The following is an 18,505-nucleotide window of genomic DNA, read 5'->3' on the forward strand; positions in this document are numbered from 1 at the left end:
CACCGGAAGCGCCTTCCCCGCTGCCCAAAGTCAGAATTGGGAAAGACTTTGGAGGTGATTTATTCCCCCCTCCTCCATTACATATAAAGGCACGGAGCAAGGTGGGGCGGGGGCACTGGAAATGAGAGGGGAACGGCCCGTTTTTGCCCCATACTTTGCTTTCCTTTCTCCTTCCGCCAACGGTTGTTTGCTTCTGTCCCCGCGGCCCCCCCCCATCCAGTATGTACCTCCTCCCTCCCACAAAAACCAGAAACAGATAAAAATGGGGGCCATTTTATTAGAGTCCAGGGATATCAGCTTTGGGCAGCAGCTGAGGGCAGCTTCACGTAACTCTTCATGGGGGGCAGTGGCCGGATCTTTCGGCCAGCCCAGCCCCCCTTGCGGTGCCATCGCCCACTGTTGGGCCTCTTTCCCAGCCAGCGGTTCCGCCCAGCTTTGCCGATGACCCGTTTGTTATGATCAACGTTGGATACTCGGCCCACTGTTGCTATGCACGTTTCCAGCACCTGACAGAGAAAGCAGATGGAGGGGAATGCACCGTGGGGGGAAAGAGCCTGACATTGTTGAGGGCATGGACTCTTGGGAGACTTCTTACACTTAAGGAGAGAAAGGAGAGGAGAGGGGGAAAGCACAACATAATTGAACCTGAGTGCAAGTCCTACAGTAGTTGAAAACAGAAGGCACTGTTCCCTACTCCATCATGGTGCCAGCCTGACAAGGCACGCCTAGTCACATGGCAGAAAAGGACAGACCCAGCTCGAGGCAGTTCTCAACATAAAACACCTGGGAGCTATCCTGGACAGGTTAGGTACATTCCAAAAATTCCTCCCTCGCTGATCCCTCCCACCTGCACCCCACACACACCTGCATCTGCCTCTTAGAGGGCAGCTGGATGATGGCTGTCCCATTCACCTTCCGTAGCAGCACACCACAGGTCCCTGGGAAAGGGAGAAACAGCTTTGCAACCCTCCACAGAGCAGGAGGTGGGGGGCAGATTTCCAAGGGGCCACACCCCACACACTCTGAGGAGGAGAAACACTGAAGCAGGATGCATGTAAGGTTTTAGGTCAAAACACAAGCACCTCTTCAGCCTTGTTTTTCCTTCTTTTTCTCTGCCATTGGACCAGATGTGGGCCCATGGGTTCAGAGAGTTGCAACCGCAGGTACCCCTTGGCCTTCCAAACTGTAAGATCCCAAGCAGCTCCTTTCTTCATACCTGCGGCTCGGATATACTGGGCCCCCCGGCCTGGCTCACTCTCCACATTGTTGATGAGGGTCCCCACTGGCAAGGCCCCAAGAGGGTGTGCATCCCCTTCCCGAGCAGCAACTAAAAGACAGAATTTCATCAGCACCAGAACCCTTGCAGCCTCCCAGGCCACACACATCTGGCAGCCATCTCTCACCTGCCATTCGGCCTATGTGGTCAGAGTTCAGGATTGTATCTCCAGCTTGCATGTTTTCTGTGGCAATGATCCAGCGTTTCCGGTTGCCCCCAGCAACCAGAGCTATGTCTGATGACCTGTTCAGAGTGAGGCACAGGTAAGCAGACCATCTAGGCAGCCTCACATCTCCTGAAAAGCCACAGAGCAGTCATTCAGCCATACCACCACCTCACATCCCAAACTTGCCTACAGGGATCATAGCGGACAGTGATGACCTTCTCCTCAAAGGGTCCTGGCTTGGATTGCTGCTCAGGCCGGAACCGCAGAAAGTCAATCATTCGATAACGTTGCTTGTGGCCCCCACCAATACCGTGCACTTGGATTCGGCCTGTGGTCAGGACAGTGCAGGGACATGACCCCAGTCAGACGAGTCAGTTCCCAGCATTGGGAACAGACCCATCCTAGGCAGAGAGCAGCGCTCCCCAACATTATGACACAAGCAGAAAATGATAAAAATTTGCACAGCACAATGGGGTCAGGGTGAACACCTACATGGAGCTTGGTAAAAACATAATTATGATATTGAAATTGTATAAAACATCCAGATAAAATCTCTACAAATTACTGAATTCAGTAAGTTTACTGAGAGCCATGTAACTCGTGTTCAATTTCAACTATTGTCAATTTTTGAAGGGTGTGAAGACAAATGTCATATAACTTCCTGAGTATGTCCAGTTTTCTTCAACTACCTACATTATCTTTAGAAGCACAGACCACTTGTTTATTGCTTTGTATTCTACTCTCTCACTCTTACACACATACTACATGCAGAAGGAGTCCAATAAATGCTTTTTAATTACATTCCTCTGCCTGTATCAAAATACAGGCCTAGGATCCTGCCATGTTTTTGCCCTTTACTGCTGAAATCTTCGTGTCCTTGCTCCCACCTGTGTGGTTTCGGCCCCCAGACTTCCTCATCTTCACTGGCATAACGGTATACTTGGTACGACTCTTCCAGGACACAAACTTAGCACTAAGGGCCACAGAGGTAAGGACTGGGCGGCAGGGAAGCAACATCGAGGGAGAGGGCAGCGGAAGGAGGACATTGTTTGTCACCTAGAGATAAACAGAAATCTCTTTCACTTGAAAGCTAATTGAAGGAAAAGCTTCAGAGAACCAAGGGAGAGGGCACAAAGTTTAGCTTGTAGCCTCCTTCCTCCTGGAAGTCCCAGACCAGCTATCCAAAAACTCCACCCATCACAGCTTGCACAAATACCAGTTCGGAATGTTCATCTAGGTGTATGTGTGTTGATTACCTCTCCTCATCTGATCCTCTCACCTCTCAAGTATTTCTTCAATGGAATGTTCTCCCCTTGGTGCATCTTCTTCCAAATTTGGCTCAAAACTCTTCTTCTCTAAGAAACTTTTCCTTCCCTAAACAACTCCCTTCTCCAGGGCTGGTAACTTCCATACACCCATGTACCACCATTGGCATCAATACCTTCTGCCCATTTTGCTGCATGTTTCTGAGAGTTTTTCAGATATGAATGGAGGGGAGAGATCATTTATGTCTTGTTCCCTGCTGAATTCCCAGGCTGGTTTGGTTTTGAATTTTAAGTATGCATCTGCCAAACTCTACCATAAGTCTGAAAGGTCCGGGGAGGTAAGACTTAACTTCTCTTTTCTGTAACTCACCAGTCGCCCGCTAGGAACCTTGAGATATCTTCATGTTAGGCTCCTATTCTTGGTATCTTGCCCTGAATTCTCTAATCTCAGTAGTAACTCATCCTTAATGGTTATAATAATGGTTAAGGAGCCTAGGCTTTGAAGCCAGATTACCTAGCTCCAATGGTTGGTGTATGACCTTCGACTACTTATGTTTTCTCATATGTAAAATGGGAATATAATAACTAATTTGTAAAGTGATTGAAAGGAATTCATTTATTTAAAACGTCTATTACTTATGCTTGGCTTATAAGAGACAATAAATGTTAATTATTATTGAAACCTGTACATTTGTCTGTAAAGCACTTTCACCTCCAGTATCTTGTCTGAGGAATCCAGGGACCCTGTGAGATAGCAACACTTACAGAGGAGAAAGCTGAGGTTGAGAGTGACTTATCCAAGGTCACAGGCCGGCGTGACTCCTACCCAGACTCGCATCCCCCACCTCGCTTCTCCTGGAGCCCCCTCTCCGGCTGCCCGAACGGAAACAGCCACATTCCCGGGTAAGGTGGATTACCTGGGTGGCCAGGAGCAGGCTTGGGCCGGGGACGGCGGCAATCCGGGGCGTCAGGCTCAGAGAGCCAAGAGCGCGGGTCAGTGCCCGCAGGGCCATGAGTTGGGCCAGGCTCGGCTGGGCTCAGCACGCCACCATTACCTGTAGCCAGGCCGTCTGGTGCTACTGGATGACTCTAACAGGTCCCCGTTCTGTCGCTCCTTAATGACGTAAAAAGAGGCAGTCAGAGAACCCGAGACAAAGCTGGACACACACCTCTTACGCTCCCTGCTCGCGGTAGAGCCAATCCCCGGGTGGCTCTTAGGTCGCGTGACTGTGGAACAGGCCCCGCCCCTTGGAGCCGTCAAAACAATTGCCTCGAGCGGCAGCCATGATGGATTTAAAGGCGCAGTACCGGCAAGAGCGGCAGCCAGACCGACGGACTGCGGGTGAGTCTTTGAGGGTACCTCTGGGGCTGAGAGTTGAAGTCCCGCTACCTCTTTCCTGCACTCCCAGACAAATGAACAAATAAGCCCCTCCGACCGAACTTACACAACTCCAGTCAGCCTTAAAAACTCCGCCCCCCCCCCCCCCTTCTTCCCGCCCCTCGGCGTCTAGACAGAGGGACAGACGGCCTGCCCCGCCCCCTGCGCTACAGACTGACTCAGTGACCTCGGGATTGACAGTCCCGTGTCCTCGTCCGTGACGCGGACCTCGGCCGTCCATCCGCACCACCTCCCGTCACCTCTGCCCATCTCACTCTATCCCCACCCTGGGCCTCAGGGCAGGTCGACAGCCTGGGACACTTCTCCACCGCATTCCCAGGCCCGGGAGACCAGCTCCCAGCGCCGCGTTTCCCTGTGATCCCGCAGCCGCTCAGCAGACTTGCCGTTCTTCCCTGCATCATCGGGCGCCTGGGAGGTACCCTAAGGTGACTCCTCTCAGAGCCTGTTAGTATGTGATCATGATAGACACAAAACCATAGAAATGACTGGGCTAGGAGTGACCAGGTCTTCCTCCTCACCCTTTCCCAGACACGCCCCTTGCCGCAGGTCTCAGATCAAATCTCACTCCCTTCTTGGGAGAAAATAGCTCCCCAGGCTTGGGGTGGGAGGTTGGCTTGGGGAAGGAGGAGGGACATTGGTAGTCTTTGAAGACCTGTAGGCAGGGGAGGGAGGGCGTTTGTCCTGGGTGGGGCTCCATGCCAGGTCCTCTGGGTGGCTGTGAAGTGGTGAGAGAAGGGGTGGGAACTCTGGGCTTCTGGACTTTGGGCAGGGCAGATCCTTCTGAGTTCCTGGCTGTTTGAACAGAGTTTCCTCTGAGCTCCTGCCTGAACACCACAACCAAGGGCTATATACAGGTAAGAAAACTTCAAAGATGAGAAACAAGGCCCTTTTGAGGAAGTAGGAAGACTGCCTGAGACCTGGGGTTTCAGGCTAGTGGGGAAAGAGGCAGAGCTGACCAGGTTTGGAGATGCTGGGCTTAGCCCCGTGGGTGATGCAACCTGAAGACTTTGAGCCTCTAGGCCCCTCTCATCTGGGTCTTGTGATGAAGGCTCCTCTCCTTTTCTTCTCCCTCTCTTTCTTGGTTTAACTTTGAAAACTATTCCTTCCCCTTTTTTGAAAACTCTGCACTATTTTCTGCATACCTCTGGTCTGCTTTAACTCCATTCCCTTTGCAGCTCTCTCAGACACGCTCTGTGTTCCCTATAGTGCTGTCTCTCCTCTCTTGATTCCTTTTCCTAACCCAAGCTCTCTCTCCAGCTCCTCTTCTATTGTGTTCCTTAGTTCTAAATCCCTCTGCTACTTCTCAGCACCTTTGTTCTTTCTACAGTTTTTCGTTCAAGTCAATTTGTCTCCCTCTCTCTTTCCCACGACCTTAGTTTGTGTCTAGTGTCATCACAGGCTGCCTCCCCACTGGTCACTCTCCCTCTCCAATTAAACCACAGGGTCCCCCCCTACTGGTTCTCATCCCTTCATTTGGATCCCTCCCACCCAAGGCGCTCAGCCACTCTTTCCAATCTTTACCCCGCCTGAGCTCTGTTGTTTCTCTGTAGCCCAGGCAAGGTCCCCCAGCCAGGATGTCGGGCCTGGTATTGGGACAGCGGGATGAGCCTGCAGGGCACCGGCTCAGCCAGGAGGAGATCCTGGGGAGCACTCGTCTGGTGAGCCAAGGGCTGGAGGCCCTCCACAGTGAACACCAGGCTGTGCTGCAAAGCCTCTCCCAAACCATCGAGTGTCTGCAGCAGGGTGGCCATGAAGAAGGGCTGGTGCATGAGAAGGCCCGGCAGCTGCGCCGTTCCATGGAAAACATCGAGCTGGGGCTGAGTGAGGCCCAGGTGAGGGGGTGGAGGTGGTGCCACGTGGCCCAGGGTAGATGGAGGAGCAGTTGTCTGATTAGGGCTTTGAGGTCACTCGGGATCCCCTTGTCCTAGTAATTGCTTGCGTTCATTCACCCAGTAAATATGTATTAAGCTTCTACCATGTGCTAGGCACTACTCTCCTGGACACTAGAGACACATCACTGAACAAGAACAGCCATAAACCTTTGCCATCTTGGAGCTTACATTGTAGCTGGGGGAGGCAGACAATACATGAATAAATAAGTGATTCAGTATGCCACAATGATAACTGTTAAGAGTAAAAGGATAAAAATAAAGCAAGGAAGGGGACTGGGGCGTATGGGGAGAGGATACAGTTTGAGATAGGGTGGTCAATAAAAGTCTCATTGAAAAGGCACCATTTGAGCAAAGATTTGAAGATGAGAGAATGAGTCATACAGTAAATGGGGGAAGAGCATCCTAAACAGAGTGGACAGCAAGTGCAAAGGCCCTGACCTGGAGCCTTCCCGATGAGTTCACTGAGAGGCCAAGGTGGCTGCAGGACAGTGAACGAGGGCAAGCAAAATAGAAAATGAAGTTGGAGAGGTGGTGGAGGCAGGGGACAGATCCTGTAGAACTGTAGGCCATTGTAAGGACTTGGCTTCCACTTTGAGTGAGACGGAAGCTATTGGAATGTTTTGAGTGGAGAAGTGATGTGGTTTAACATTTTAAAAGGATCATTTGGCTGCAGGGTTGAGACCAGACTCTAGGGGAACAAGGGCAGAAACAGGGAGGCCAGTGAGGAGGCAATTCTCATAATCCAGGTGGGACTTGATGGTGGCTTGGCCCAGGGCGGTAGCTCTGGAGGTGGTGAGAAATTGGATTCAGGGTATGTTTTGAAGGTAGAGTCATCACTACCCACCCCTTCCTCCTGGCCCCTGCCAGTCTTGCCGGCTTCTCTCCCGCCTATCCCTCAACACTCCTATCCAGAGCCCGGCGCTCACAGGATTGCCCACCTAGGTGATGCTGGCTTTGGCCAACCACCTGAGCACAGTGGAGTCGGAGAAACAGAAGCTGCGGGCTCAGGTCCGGCGGCTGTGCCAGGAGAACCAGTGGCTCCGGGACGAGCTGGCGGGCACCCAGCAGCGGCTGCAGCGCAGCGAACAGGCCGTGGCTCAGCTGGAGGAGGAAAAGAAGCACCTAGAGTTCCTGGGACAGCTGCGTCAGTATGACGAGGATGGGCACACCGCGGTGAGCACGTGCAGGCGAGGCTGGCTGGGGGGCGGACAGCTGGGAGTCACCACAAACGTGGGCAATTGCTCCATCATCCATAAGGGCCAACAGCCCTGCCCAGCCTGCCCCCACCTGGCAGAATTCAGGTCCTGACACCAACTCCAGATGACAGCAAGGGAGAAACAAGAGTCACTCATTCAGTCAACATTTGATCAAATGACTACTATATGTCAGGCGCAGTGCACTCTGTTGGGGATGCAAAGTAAACAAGGCAGGGTTCCTGCTCTGACAGTAATAGGTTTTTTTGAGGGGGACAGATAGGCATTTGGACAATTCCAGTTCAGAATCCTGAGCTCTGCCATTAGGGAAAGCACAGCCCAGTTGAGCAAGTCCTAAAATTTGCTCTCAAAATGTGTGGAATTTAACCCTCACTCAACAGGCATTTGTATATCTCTGTGCCTTAGGCAATGCAAGAAGATGTGTGGCAGGTAGATGTAAGGAACTACAAAAGAGAGTTTCTGCCTTCTTGAGCTTATAGTGTAGCTGTAGGAACAAGGCTTACGTGTGAGAACACGTATGTGACAACACAAACAGGAAGTGCCCAGTGCTGGAGGAGTGGTTCAGTCAGTGTGAGAGGGTCCCAAGGAGGTAGGTTCCTGGGGGCTGGAATGGTCTGAAAGATTCACAGAAGAGGCGGGGAACAGGGATGGGCAAGATTTAGGTTGGATTTTTTAAATTTTATTTTATTTATTTATTTATTTGGTTTAGGAATTGGGATGGATGTTGGTCGTCTATGAGGGAGAGGGAGGAGTTTTCTAGACCTGTGTGTGTGTGTCTGTGTATGTGTGTGTCTGTGTGTCTGTGTGTGTGTGTGAGATAGATTCATAGATAAGGCGCCAGGGCTGGAAAGGTGGTCTGACCCAGGGAAAGTGGGATGATTTGTATGGGACACACTGGTGAATCTGGGCAGGAGAGTTGCAAGTGTTTGTACAAGGCTGCAGTGCCTGGTGGGGTGAAGCATTTTTGCCTGGTGTGAAAGGTTATTCAGTGAGGATTGGGCACTACATACAGAGTTAGTGGTGGCAGATAAGGGTGTCAGGCTGAGCTAGACACTTTGGGTACGTGTCAATAAGATAGGACACACTCCTGCCCTCAGGAGAGACAGGACAGACATGTAATCAGTGTAAACACACAGGGATCAACACGGGACTATAATTACAAGAGTTGAGGGGGAGAGAGGTGGAGGGTGAGGGTGCTTAGGAAGGAAGGAAGCTCTCTGGATGTGAAGGAAGGGAAAGTCATGACATTTTGGCCGAAGCATCTCTTGTTTTTGTTTCGTTGTTATTTTTTGTTTTTTGGGCTGTGCCGTGCGGCATGCGGCATCTTAGTTCCTGGACCAGGGATCGTACCCGTGCCCCCTGCAGTGGAAGCACGGCGTCTTAAACACTGGACTGCCAGGGAAGTCCCCATCTCTCATTTTTTATGAACAAGAGAGGCCTAAGCTTGGCGGGACAGATGCTGGCCTTCCCAGGGGCAGGGACATGAACAAGGGACTAGGCCCCACCTGTCAATGATTTCATGGTTTAGAGGGGGTGTGAAGAGGCTGCTGAGGCTATCTTGGCCCAGACATGCTGCTTCTTCCCTTCCAGGAGGAGAAGGAAGGTGATGCCTCCAAGGATTCCCTGGATGACCTCTTCCCCAATGAGGAGGAAGAGGACCCCAGCAATGGCTGTGAGTTGGAGGGTGAAGGAGGGGCGTCAGGAGGCTGGTCGCAGCTGTGGCCTACCCTGAACACAGGATGCTCACCATCCAGGAATAGGCTTTCCACTTCCTCTGGAGATGGGCCAGGGACCAGTACTTTGATTTCCTCAGCTTCCCCCTTATTCATCAACATGTATTAAGCACGTAGGCTGTGTCAGGCACTGTGCTGGGCACCAGGGAGACGAAGATGAGCATGACACAGGTCTTGCCAGTAAGGAGCTCACAGTCAAGTGGAAGAGTGACCCTGGAGGGGAAGAGTATGAGCTCCTCAAGGGAAACGACCAGGTCTTTCTTAACTTTGTATCCCTGGCAGCCCATGCCTCATGCTTATTGAGTAGTTTGTTGAATGAATGGGTGAACAAATGGGATTGTGATGGGCACGGGGCAAGGGAATGGTCAAAAGAGTAGCAGCTGAGGCAGGTCTATGCAGGGAGCCTGGTGGGGGGTAGGCACAGGCACGGAACAAGTCTTGGAGTGGGGTGGGGAGGGCAGACAGCAAAGGGAGAGGCAGCGTCATCTGAGGAAGTCTCCTGTCTTTTTCTGCGACGGTGTAGTGGCCCGTGGCCCGGGTGCCCAGCACAGTGGCTATGAGATCCCGGCAAGGTTGCGGACACTGCACAACTTGGTGATCCAGTATGCAGCCCAGGGTCGCTATGAGGTAGCTGTGCCACTCTGCAAGCAGGCACTGGAGGACCTGGAGCGCACGTCCGGCCGCGGCCACCCCGACGTGGCCACTATGCTCAACATCCTGGCTCTGGTGTATCGGTGAGTATGGGGTCCTCCTCGCACGAACCTGCCTCCACGTTCCCGCCTTGATCCGCCTTTGGCTCTCATTCCTCCTCTCCACAGGGAACCTCTTCTCCCTCCCACCTGGGGGCTTTCTTCTATACCAGACTCTTATTCTTTCATACCTGAGCCCTTGACCTCAGAGAATACTCATCCCTCAGGTTTTTTGCTTCTCTCATCTCTCCTCTGGGGAGGGTCTCCTTCTCTGTTTCTGTCTCTTGCATCTTATGCCTTATGGCCTTCTCTGGGCATGGCAACTCTCAGTGTGCGTCAGTGAACCCCTCTCACTGCTCCCACCAGGCTTCCTGTCTCCTCATGGGGGGGCCCCAATCCCTAAATGTACCTCAATTGTCCCAAAGGGAAGGAAGTAAGGAGATGGCTTAGGGCCACAGTTCGGGCTAACCCCTTGCCACTTTTGTCCTCTTACAGGGACCAGAATAAGTATAAGGAAGCTGCCCTCCTGCTGAATGATGCCCTCAGCATCCGGGAGAGCACCTTGGGCCGGGACCACCCTGCTGTCAGTATTCCTTGCCCTCCTTCCCCTGTGCTCTCTCAGCTTGTTCATCTGCTTCCCTCAGCCCACTCCCTGGGGCTTCTCAGGAGGGAGGCATGAAGACTCATTTCTCCTAGGCACTGTCTGCTGATCCCAGTGGTCTCAACTCTGAGACCCAATGACTCCTTATAATGAATATTTTCCTAAAACTTAACTCGTAGATAATGTAACCAACCTACCCGTATAATTTCCTCAAAAGTTGAATGATACCCTATTAATATAAAAAAGAAACAAGGAAGGTAGTTTATAATAAAATAATATGTATAATACATTACAGTAAGATGAAAATGCAAAACAATAACAGTTGTGTTGAGTACAACAATGCTAGAAGACATAATATAGTAGTCTGATATATAATGACTGAATAACTTTAGATTTAGAAGAAGTAAAACCAGTAAGTCATTCTACATAAAAGTACATATTAGAAAAATGACAGAGCAGAAGAATTGGCGCATGCAAGATTAAAATCCAGTGTTAGAATAAGTAATAATGGACCAGATTTATTTGTCTGTGATAAGAGAGAGAGAGAAATAACCTTAAGTAGGGATAGCATGCCAAGACAAATGCTAGATTTGTCAAAGTGGAGACAATGAGAAATAAGATATTTTTGAAAATGAGCTGACTGTGGAAAAAGGATTCCCTGTGTTATGACGCATGATAGGCAGGGATGATGTATCTCAGAAAACATAACTCCTGTCTTGATATCCCACCAAGCTTCAAAGCTTATATTCAGTGTTTGAAAGCCTGGCAGGACATTCAAAAGTTGCCTGAGCTGTCCCACACAGGCAGTACATCTGTAGCATCCTTGCCTCCCCAAAGGCCCCCAATATTTATGGCAACCAAAAATACCCTGCCTCCAGAAATGTCTAAAAGTCTATTTAGAGGGTGATACCACCCCCATGGAGAACCTCAGAGCCACGGGGGTCAGTACTTTCCCCTCCGCCGCCTCTGGTTCGGGTGGCAGAGTCCACTTGTCTGGGCGTTGTGCAGTGTGGGGCCCTGCTGTTCAAGGTCCTTTGCATCCAGTTTCTGATGGGGGCAGGCCTGTCTTCCTAGGTGGCTGCCACACTCAACAATCTGGCTGTGCTCTATGGCAAGAGGGGCAAATACAAGGAGGCGGAGCCGCTGTGCCAGCGGGCCCTGGAGATTCGAGAAAAGGTGCCTGTGCCCTCTGCCTGTTCTTCCCTGTTGCGGTGACCCCTCGTCCACCATCTCTCTTCTGATCTACCCTTGCCCCTCACTTCTTTTCGTCTCACCCCCCATCTCTGCCTTATTCCCTGTTCCATCATTCCCTTCCCCCTGCTCCCTGCATGGGCACATGCACACACACACACATGCACACGCACACACACACAAGCACACACATAGTCACAGCCAGCTGTCTGTCCTTTGTACTCCTCCAGGTCCTGGGCACCAACCACCCAGATGTGGCAAAGCAGCTGAACAACCTGGCCCTGTTGTGCCAAAACCAGGGCAAGTATGAGGCTGTGGAGCGCTATTACCGGCGGGCACTGGCCATCTACGAGGGGCAGCTGGGGCCGGACAACCCTAACGTAGCCCGGACCAAGAACAACCTGGTGAGGGCAAAGGCGGTGGGAGGAGGGAAGGGGGAGCATCACAGTCTGGTACACTGACCTCATCGCCTTTGTGCCCAGCTCTGGGGCTGCCTTTGGGGCTGAGGGGTCTGCTTCTTTCCCATGGGAAGGCAGAAGTTCCGTAGCCTCTTGGGAGTGGAGTGGAGTGGGAACACCCTGGACCCTGCAGCTAGACAAAGAGGTGTGAGGTGGATCTCTGGGGAAAGTCATAAAGAGACCAAGAAGTGGAAATCCCAGGCCTGGCCGAGACCTTATCTCTACCTCTTACTCCTGTGTTTTTGCCTTCCTGCCCCCAGGCTTCCTGTTACCTGAAACAAGGGAAGTATGCTGAGGCTGAGACACTCTACAAAGAGATCCTGACCCGTGCCCATGTGCAGGAGTTTGGGTCTGTGGATGGTGAGTGGTGAGGGCCTGGGCAGGGAGCTGCAGGGAGGAAAGGAAATGCAGACCAAAGGTTGGGGGGTTGACCACAGTGGTTCCCAAGGGGGAACCAGACCCCTTTAGTCCAGCCCTGTCGGCCTCTGGGTCCTGGCTCCCCCGTACTGTCCAGCTCCGTTCTCTAACCGTGCCATCCCATCCCATGTATCACCCCCAGACGACCACAAGCCCATCTGGATGCATGCAGAGGAGCGGGAGGAAATGAGCAAAGTGAGTGGGGGGCCCAGCCTGGGGAGCCCGAGGCTACCAGGGCCTCTGACTTACTCCTGACCCAGCCCAGCTCCTCATTTCCCATCCAAGCACCAGCCCCAGGTGCATGGTGCCTTCCCCAGCCCAGCTTGCACCCCGGCCCTGTGCCAGCTTGTACCCAAGCTTCTCGGTACTCTCATCTCTGGCTTCACCTCCCCCTCTGTCCTCCTGCAGAGCCGGCACCGTGAGGGCAGTACGCCCTACGCCGAGTATGGAGGCTGGTACAAGGCCTGCAAAGTGAGCAGGTGAGCTGCGGGTGAGCAGCCGGCTTGGCCTCCGATGCCCTCCATCCAAGCCTGGCTTCCGGCTTCCTGGACCTTCCCCTTCTTCCCTTGGACCTTCCCTCGGCCTTAGCTCTGCTCCCTCACTCTCCTGCTTGTTTTCTGAGTCCATCTTCTTTTCCTTCCCTGGTCTCCCCTGTCACAGCCCCACAGTAAACACGACCCTGAGAAACCTCGGAGCTCTGTACAGGCGCCAGGGAAAGCTGGAGGCAGCTGAGACCCTGGAGGAATGTGCCCTGCGTTCCCGGAAACAGGTCAGAGACCAAGAGGGGAAGGAGGTCTGCAAGGTAGGGCCCTGGGGACAGGATGGAGGACCGCTGAGGCTGCTTGTGACTCTCTGAAGGGTAAGAGAAGAGGCTGAGGAGGAAGACAGGACAGGCAGGTGAGACTCTTTTGTGACCGTGGTTGTTTTTTAAGTGTGTTCTTACCCCCTACCTGCCCTTTGTGGTCAGGACTCCAAGGTTCATTTCACTAAATGGGACTATTATGGGAAGCCTTGCCTTTTGATAATGTGAAGAATCTTCTGAGGCGGGACACGGGCAGTGTGGGTGAGAGGGTTGTGGTTGAGGGGAGCCCTGAATCGGAGTTTCTCAAGTTGAGGGTCTTGACTCAGTGGGTCCTGAAATCAGTTCATTGTGGGCCTCGGCTAAAGATGGATGTGTATCTTTATGTAGGAACGCATTGCAAATAGAAAAGGTGAGTGTCTCCTTTCCAGTATGTGTGTACTGGGAAGTCTCAAAGAAAAATGTATTCTTTGTTGCGGCTGATGGTGAGAAAAAGTTTGGAAGCCCCATCCTGAGGAGTTCAGAAGTGGGAAGTCCCAGCTCCTTCCTTTTCCTTCCAGGGCACTGACCCTATCAGCCAGACCAAGGTGGCTGAGCTGCTTGGGGAGGGTGACAGTGGAAGGACCTCCCAGGAGGGCAGTGTGAAATTCGAGGGAGGTGAAGATGCCTCAGTGGCTGTGGAGTGGTCAGGGGTAAGTCTGATCGTCGCCCCTTGATCTCTCCTGCCTCTCCTGCTGGTGGTGGTGAGAGGCTCTGAGCCTGTAGGATGCGTGTAGGATGTGCGTGTCGGAGGGGATGTTGTCCCCGTCCCAGTTCAGTTAGCCCATCCCTCTCAGGGGTCTCTCTGCAAGCCAGCTGTTGACCAGGCTCTTGTTTTCAGTCGCTGGGCTTTTGGGGGGAGGGGGAGGTGTGCAGAATAAATGGCAGGAGTGGACTCAGAGGCCAGTCTGCCTGGGATCCCTTTAGCTTCTGTTCCCCATCCCTCTCTGGCAGGATGGCAGTGGGGCCCTGCAGAGGAGCGGCTCTCTGGGCAAGATCCGAGATGTGCTTCGTAGAAGCAGCGAACTCCTGGTGAGGAAGCTCCAGGGGACCGAGCCCCGGCCCTCCAGGTACACACTGAGACTGAGATATGGCAGAGTGGGCAGGTGAGCCCTGGCCTCCAACTCCGCTTGGCCCCTCACCTCTGGAGGAGAAGAATCTTGGAGAGAAACATGGAGGAGGTCACTGGGGTGGCTGTGGAGAGAGAGTGTGGGAAAAATGGGTGCCCCAGTGCGGGGACAACAGTACCTGAGAAGATGCTGGTGACTGATGAAGACAAGAGAGTGCGTGTATGTGTGCGGGGGCGGGGGGTCAGATGGTGGGGAGGCAATGACCTGAGTGTGTATGGTGGTGCCCAAGAGTCCCAAGCGTTAGGGCCACCCATGGGAAGAGAAGAGGCCTCGATTCTTTCTTTCCCATTGTAGCGGCAACATGAAGCGGGCAGCCTCCTTGAACTATCTGAACCAACCAAGTGCAGCGCCCCTCCAGGTGAGAGCAGTGCTCGTGAGTGTGTTGGTGGGTGAGAAAGAAAGGATAAGCCCAGTGGGGAGAGGGGAGAGTCGAGAATCATCTGGGATGAAGGCTTTGCCAGGGAATTGGAGGTGGGCAGACAGGAATCAAGCAGCTTATTGGGGGTGGTGACCGCCAAGGGACAGTTTCAGGCCAGAGATAGTAGCAGATAAATTAATCAGGAGGGGAACAGGAATGAATGTTCTCTAAATGGGTACTTTGGAATTATGAATAATTCAGGAATGATTTGGGGATACTAATTGGTCTCCTCCTATAGCCACCATACTCCTCACCTTGGGGACTCAGCAGTAGATGAGAAGGGAAAAAGAAAAAAAAAGCATTAACTCATCTCCATTTGAGAAAACAGCAATGACTTTTTTTTTGTTTTTTTTTTTGGAGAAGAGTTCTCTGCTTTATTTCATTAGCGACGTCAGTGAGAAATTATGCAAAGGATGTATTGATGAGAATTAGTCTCTATAAGGTTACCCCGAAGCACTTTTACATCATGATATTGTAGAGATCGTATAAAGACTGTACAAGTTATATAAAAAGAAATGAGTCTCTGTTAAAGAAGTAGCAATGACATTTTAATGGGAAACGACCACCTGTATCAACACATTCAAAGTATATGCCAATATTCATGTGGTTCTTCCAGGTATTTTCTCCACCAGATTGTGGCCTTCTGGGAAATCGTAGCAAAGACTAAACAAAGCCCAGAGCTTGGGGTTGAGGTTACGGGCTCCATCCTAGGTCCAGAGAGAGACTGCAGCCGTGAGATGGATAAGACTCCAGGGGACAGTCTTTGGGAGGCTGAGGTCCCTGGGCTGATGGCATGCTATTGTCTATTTCAGGTCTCCCGAGGCCTCAGTGCCAGCAGTATGGACCTCTCTTCAAGCAGCTGACATTCATCCCACCCCCCCAGGTCTGCTGGGTCCCCCACACAGTCCTCACAGCATTCCCTATTGCTCCTGGCTCTTCCAGCCCCAAGGTGGGACAGTGAAGGGGGAGCAGTTAACCAGAAGATTGCTGCTGCCCTTAGGGTCTCAGCTCCCTCCTCAGGAATCCCCCTCAGGAAGGACCCTCAGGACATCCTCTCCCCACCCTGTGGTACTCTAGAGTAGCTAGCTCTGCTACTAGGGGCCCCAGAGTGGGTAAGGAGCGGGTCTGCACCTCAGAGATGCAGCCTGCAGCTGGCTTTTCTGTCAGAGGGTTTGGGACTGGCCAGCCAACCTGCCTTGCCCTGGCCTCTCTTGTTCCCTCTGCTGCCTCACTTCAGGTCCGTGTATTTCACTTTACCTAAATAAAAGAATCAGGTAACCATTCAGCCACTTGAGTCCTAACTGAAGAGGGTAGGAAGCAAGGGTGGTGTTGGGGCCCCTCACAGAAGGGTGAGGGGCAGTGATGGATGGGGCAATAGGAGGAATGTTGCTTCTTGGATCTCTCCTCTCTTCCTTCCCCTGTTTGTATCCTCTCCAGCAGGGCCTGCAGGCAGGCGTCTGGGGGATGGGGGGAGGCCCACAACCCAAGGAGAAGGTGCTGTGGACTGCGTTGTCAGGGACATGTGGCGGCCATGTGGCAGGACCCTGGAGTCCTGGCGCCACTGCTCCTGGCCTGTGAGGCCCTCTGTGGTGGCCCCTCCTCCTCCCAGCTGCTTGGGGGAAGGGAGGTCTAAGCAGGCCTGGGGGGCCCTCTGGAGCCAGAGGGGGATGAGGCACTTACTATCCATACCCTCTCGGCATATCCTGGAGGCCCAGCAGCAGCTGGGGCCCATCTTCCAAAGCTTGACTCCTCCTGACCCGCCTCCTACACCCCTTGCTGCTTTCACAACAAAGAAAGAATGTGGGGGTGGTGGCGCTGGGGGTGGGGGGCGCCTGGAACAAGGGCTGTACTGGGCCTCCCCACAGCTGGAGACTTGGCCATGCCCTGACACAGCCCAGACTGCCTGGAGATGGACTTGGGATGAATCTGTCAGTTTAACAGCCTTCAGCCTGGTGTTCAGAGAGCCCAGTCTCTCTCTACCTTTGGGTTCAGATTGGTCCAGAGCCAAACCAGACCCTAGCCATGCACTGGTCCTCCTCTTCTCCAGGCTACTTCTCTCCTGGGGCGCCACAGTATCTCCAGTTTACCTTGCTTGGGGACACCAAGGACACCCTTCTGTTCTGGATCTCCCTCCGGATTTCAGGTTGCTGAGAAGTGAGCCAGAACCCACCCTTTCACCTCCCACCCGGAGAATTTGGGGGAACTGTTGGTCACAGCCCTCAGGAAAGCCCAGAAACCACGATCTTCCCCAGGAGCCACGGAATCACAAAAGTCACTTTAGGTCCCCTGAGTCCCTGCAAACTAGGTGGTAGGCACAGCATCCGCTCCCCTATCTCTCTCAGGTCCCCACACTCCCCCGGGGCCTCCTTCTCTCTGTCCCCCATCCGTCTCCAGACCCCTCCCCCAAGTAGGAGCTCCTCCCCACAACGGCGGGGAGGGGGGCGTCGAGGGGGCGTCGCGGGGCGGGGCTTGGCGGCGGCGGCGGCGGCGGCGGCGGCGGCGGCGGCGGCGCGCGACGGCTCGGACGGAGGTACCGGGCGCGCGCGGCTCCAGCTCGGGACGCCTCGGGCTCTGACTCTGGTTGCGGCTGCTGCAGCGGTACCCGCGCTCCGGTGCGCTCGGCCTCCTGGGCCCGCCGGGGAGCGCTGACCGCTAGCCCGCCGTGCGTCCGCCCGCCCCCTTTCCCGGGCCCGCCGGGATGGGAGCCGCGCGCGGAACCCCGAGCAGCCCTCGCCGGCTGCTTCTGCTCAGTGTCCTGCTGCTGCCGCTGCTGGGCGGTGAGTCCCGGCGAGCTGGGGGAGCGCGGGAGCCCCTAGGGCCAAAGGGGGCGCCGTGGAGGTGGGCTTGGACAACTGGAGCAGGGGAGACACACGGGCGTAGGGCAGGGGCTCGCTGGGCGGGGGACGAGGTCCCGGCGGCCGGGAGATGGCGAAGCCCCCGCTTACTCGGCCGGGCCCCTCTCGTCCCCGCGCCCGCGAGGACGCGTTTCCAGCCTCCCCGGAGTTTTCCCTGCCCGAGCCGAGAGTTTGCTCGGGAACTGCCGGGAGTTGCCGGCTCCCGGGCTCCAGTGGGGCGTTTCTTTGCGGGGGAGAAACGGCGCCGCCCCCCCACTTAGGGGGTGCAGCGCGGTGGCTGAGGGTGGGGGAGATGGAGTCCCCCCGGCAGGCTCAGCCTAGGTGAGGGAGGCCGGCCTGTGGCCGGATGCGGGACCGACCGGCGCGCGGAGCGCGGAGCTTTGTTACCTATGCCGGCCCGACGCTCCCGGCTTCCCTCCTCCAAGTTCCTGGGCCAGGCTGGGACCCAGACAGCCCTGCTGGTGAGGGCGGAAGAAGGGAAAGAAGAGTGAGGGTCCGTCCCATCTCCTCCAGCTCCCGGCCCCAGCCCTGAGCCCACTCCCTCCCAGGGTCGGATCTGGGAGCTGAGAGTCCCAGGCTGTCTCGGTGACTCATGTGTGAAGGCCGCTGCCAAAATCGGGCATGGCCGGCCTGCAAAGGTGCGGACGGGGTTGGTTCTGCTCCTTCCTGGATTTCCATCCTCTCTCTCCCCAGCAAGGAAAGAAAATCTCTCTTTCTACGGGCAGAAAGGCAAAAAGAGTTCATTCCGTCTTCTTGGAGGGCCTCAGCATTTTGATGAGGGTGTGGCCCCTATCTCTAGGGCAGACTGGACCCGAACCCTCCCCTCGCTTTATTTCCTGGCTTGGTCACACCTGAGAGTCACCACCGAGGTGTTGAAGTGCTTTAGAGGAAAGCCCCAAGCTACCCGCACACCCCAAACACTCTGGACTGGAAGTATGCCCCTCGCACCCCGTGTCCCCTTCC

General features: G+C 54.0%; 3 protein-coding genes and 1 long non-coding RNA gene across 9 annotated transcripts in view; 2 read left to right on the forward strand and 2 right to left on the reverse strand.

The window, feature by feature from the left end:
* Positions 1 to 257: 257 nt before the first annotated feature.
* MRPL2 (mitochondrial ribosomal protein L2) lies at positions 258 to 3,816 on the reverse strand. The gene is made up of 7 exons (XM_027127301.1): positions 3,625 to 3,816; positions 2,330 to 2,498; positions 1,629 to 1,770; positions 1,404 to 1,519; positions 1,217 to 1,327; positions 865 to 938; positions 258 to 506 (listed from the first exon to the last, which is right to left on the reverse strand). Exons 1-7 carry the CDS (start codon positions 3,718 to 3,720, stop codon positions 294 to 296), a joined length of 921 nt encoding a protein of 306 aa, XP_026983102.1. The 5' UTR covers positions 3,721 to 3,816; the 3' UTR covers positions 258 to 293.
* A 50-nt stretch (positions 3,817 to 3,866) lies between these two features.
* KLC4 (kinesin light chain 4) lies at positions 3,867 to 15,972 on the forward strand. 5 transcript variants are annotated; one of them, XM_027127296.1, is made up of 17 exons: positions 3,868 to 4,049; positions 4,384 to 4,531; positions 5,657 to 5,938; positions 6,941 to 7,171; positions 8,803 to 8,884; positions 9,469 to 9,679; positions 10,130 to 10,217; positions 11,310 to 11,411; positions 11,657 to 11,830; positions 12,145 to 12,244; positions 12,444 to 12,496; positions 12,710 to 12,780; positions 12,962 to 13,070; positions 13,661 to 13,792; positions 14,094 to 14,209; positions 14,564 to 14,627; positions 15,500 to 15,972. In XM_027127296.1, exons 3-17 carry the CDS (start codon positions 5,681 to 5,683, stop codon positions 15,548 to 15,550), a joined length of 1,842 nt encoding a protein of 613 aa, XP_026983097.1. In that variant the 5' UTR covers positions 3,868 to 4,049; positions 4,384 to 4,531; positions 5,657 to 5,680; the 3' UTR covers positions 15,551 to 15,972. The 5 variants fall into 5 exon arrangements, with proteins under 5 accessions (XP_026983096.1, XP_026983097.1, XP_026983094.1 ...); XM_027127293.1 differs by lacking the exon at positions 3,868 to 4,049 and adding an exon at positions 4,876 to 4,960 and having other exon boundaries at positions 4,075 to 4,531; XM_027127294.1 differs by lacking the exon at positions 3,868 to 4,049 and adding an exon at positions 4,881 to 4,960 and having other exon boundaries at positions 4,075 to 4,531.
* LOC113631135 (uncharacterized) lies at positions 15,214 to 18,197 on the reverse strand. 2 transcript variants are annotated; one of them, XR_003437193.1, is made up of 2 exons: positions 17,930 to 18,197; positions 15,214 to 17,499 (listed from the first exon to the last, which is right to left on the reverse strand). It is a non-coding gene; the product is annotated as an uncharacterized LOC113631135 (long non-coding RNA). The 2 variants fall into 2 exon arrangements; XR_003437192.1 differs by having other exon boundaries at positions 15,214 to 17,539.
* PTK7 (protein tyrosine kinase 7 (inactive)) overlaps positions 17,184 to 18,505 on the forward strand; it is a 60,060-nt gene continuing 58,738 nt past the window's right edge. The window contains exon 1 of the mRNA XM_027127289.1: positions 17,184 to 17,464. Coding sequence (XP_026983090.1) covers positions 17,386 to 17,464 — 79 coding nt within the window. The 5' untranslated portion in view covers positions 17,184 to 17,385. The remainder of the gene's footprint in view (positions 17,465 to 18,505) is intronic.

Source organism: Aethalodelphis obliquidens, unplaced genomic scaffold (assembly GCF_003676395.1).
Source record: "Aethalodelphis obliquidens isolate GAN/ISIS:26980383/991018 unplaced genomic scaffold, ASM367639v1 scaffold31, whole genome shotgun sequence".
In the NCBI taxonomy this organism is placed as follows: Eukaryota; Metazoa; Chordata; class Mammalia; order Artiodactyla; family Delphinidae; genus Aethalodelphis; species Aethalodelphis obliquidens.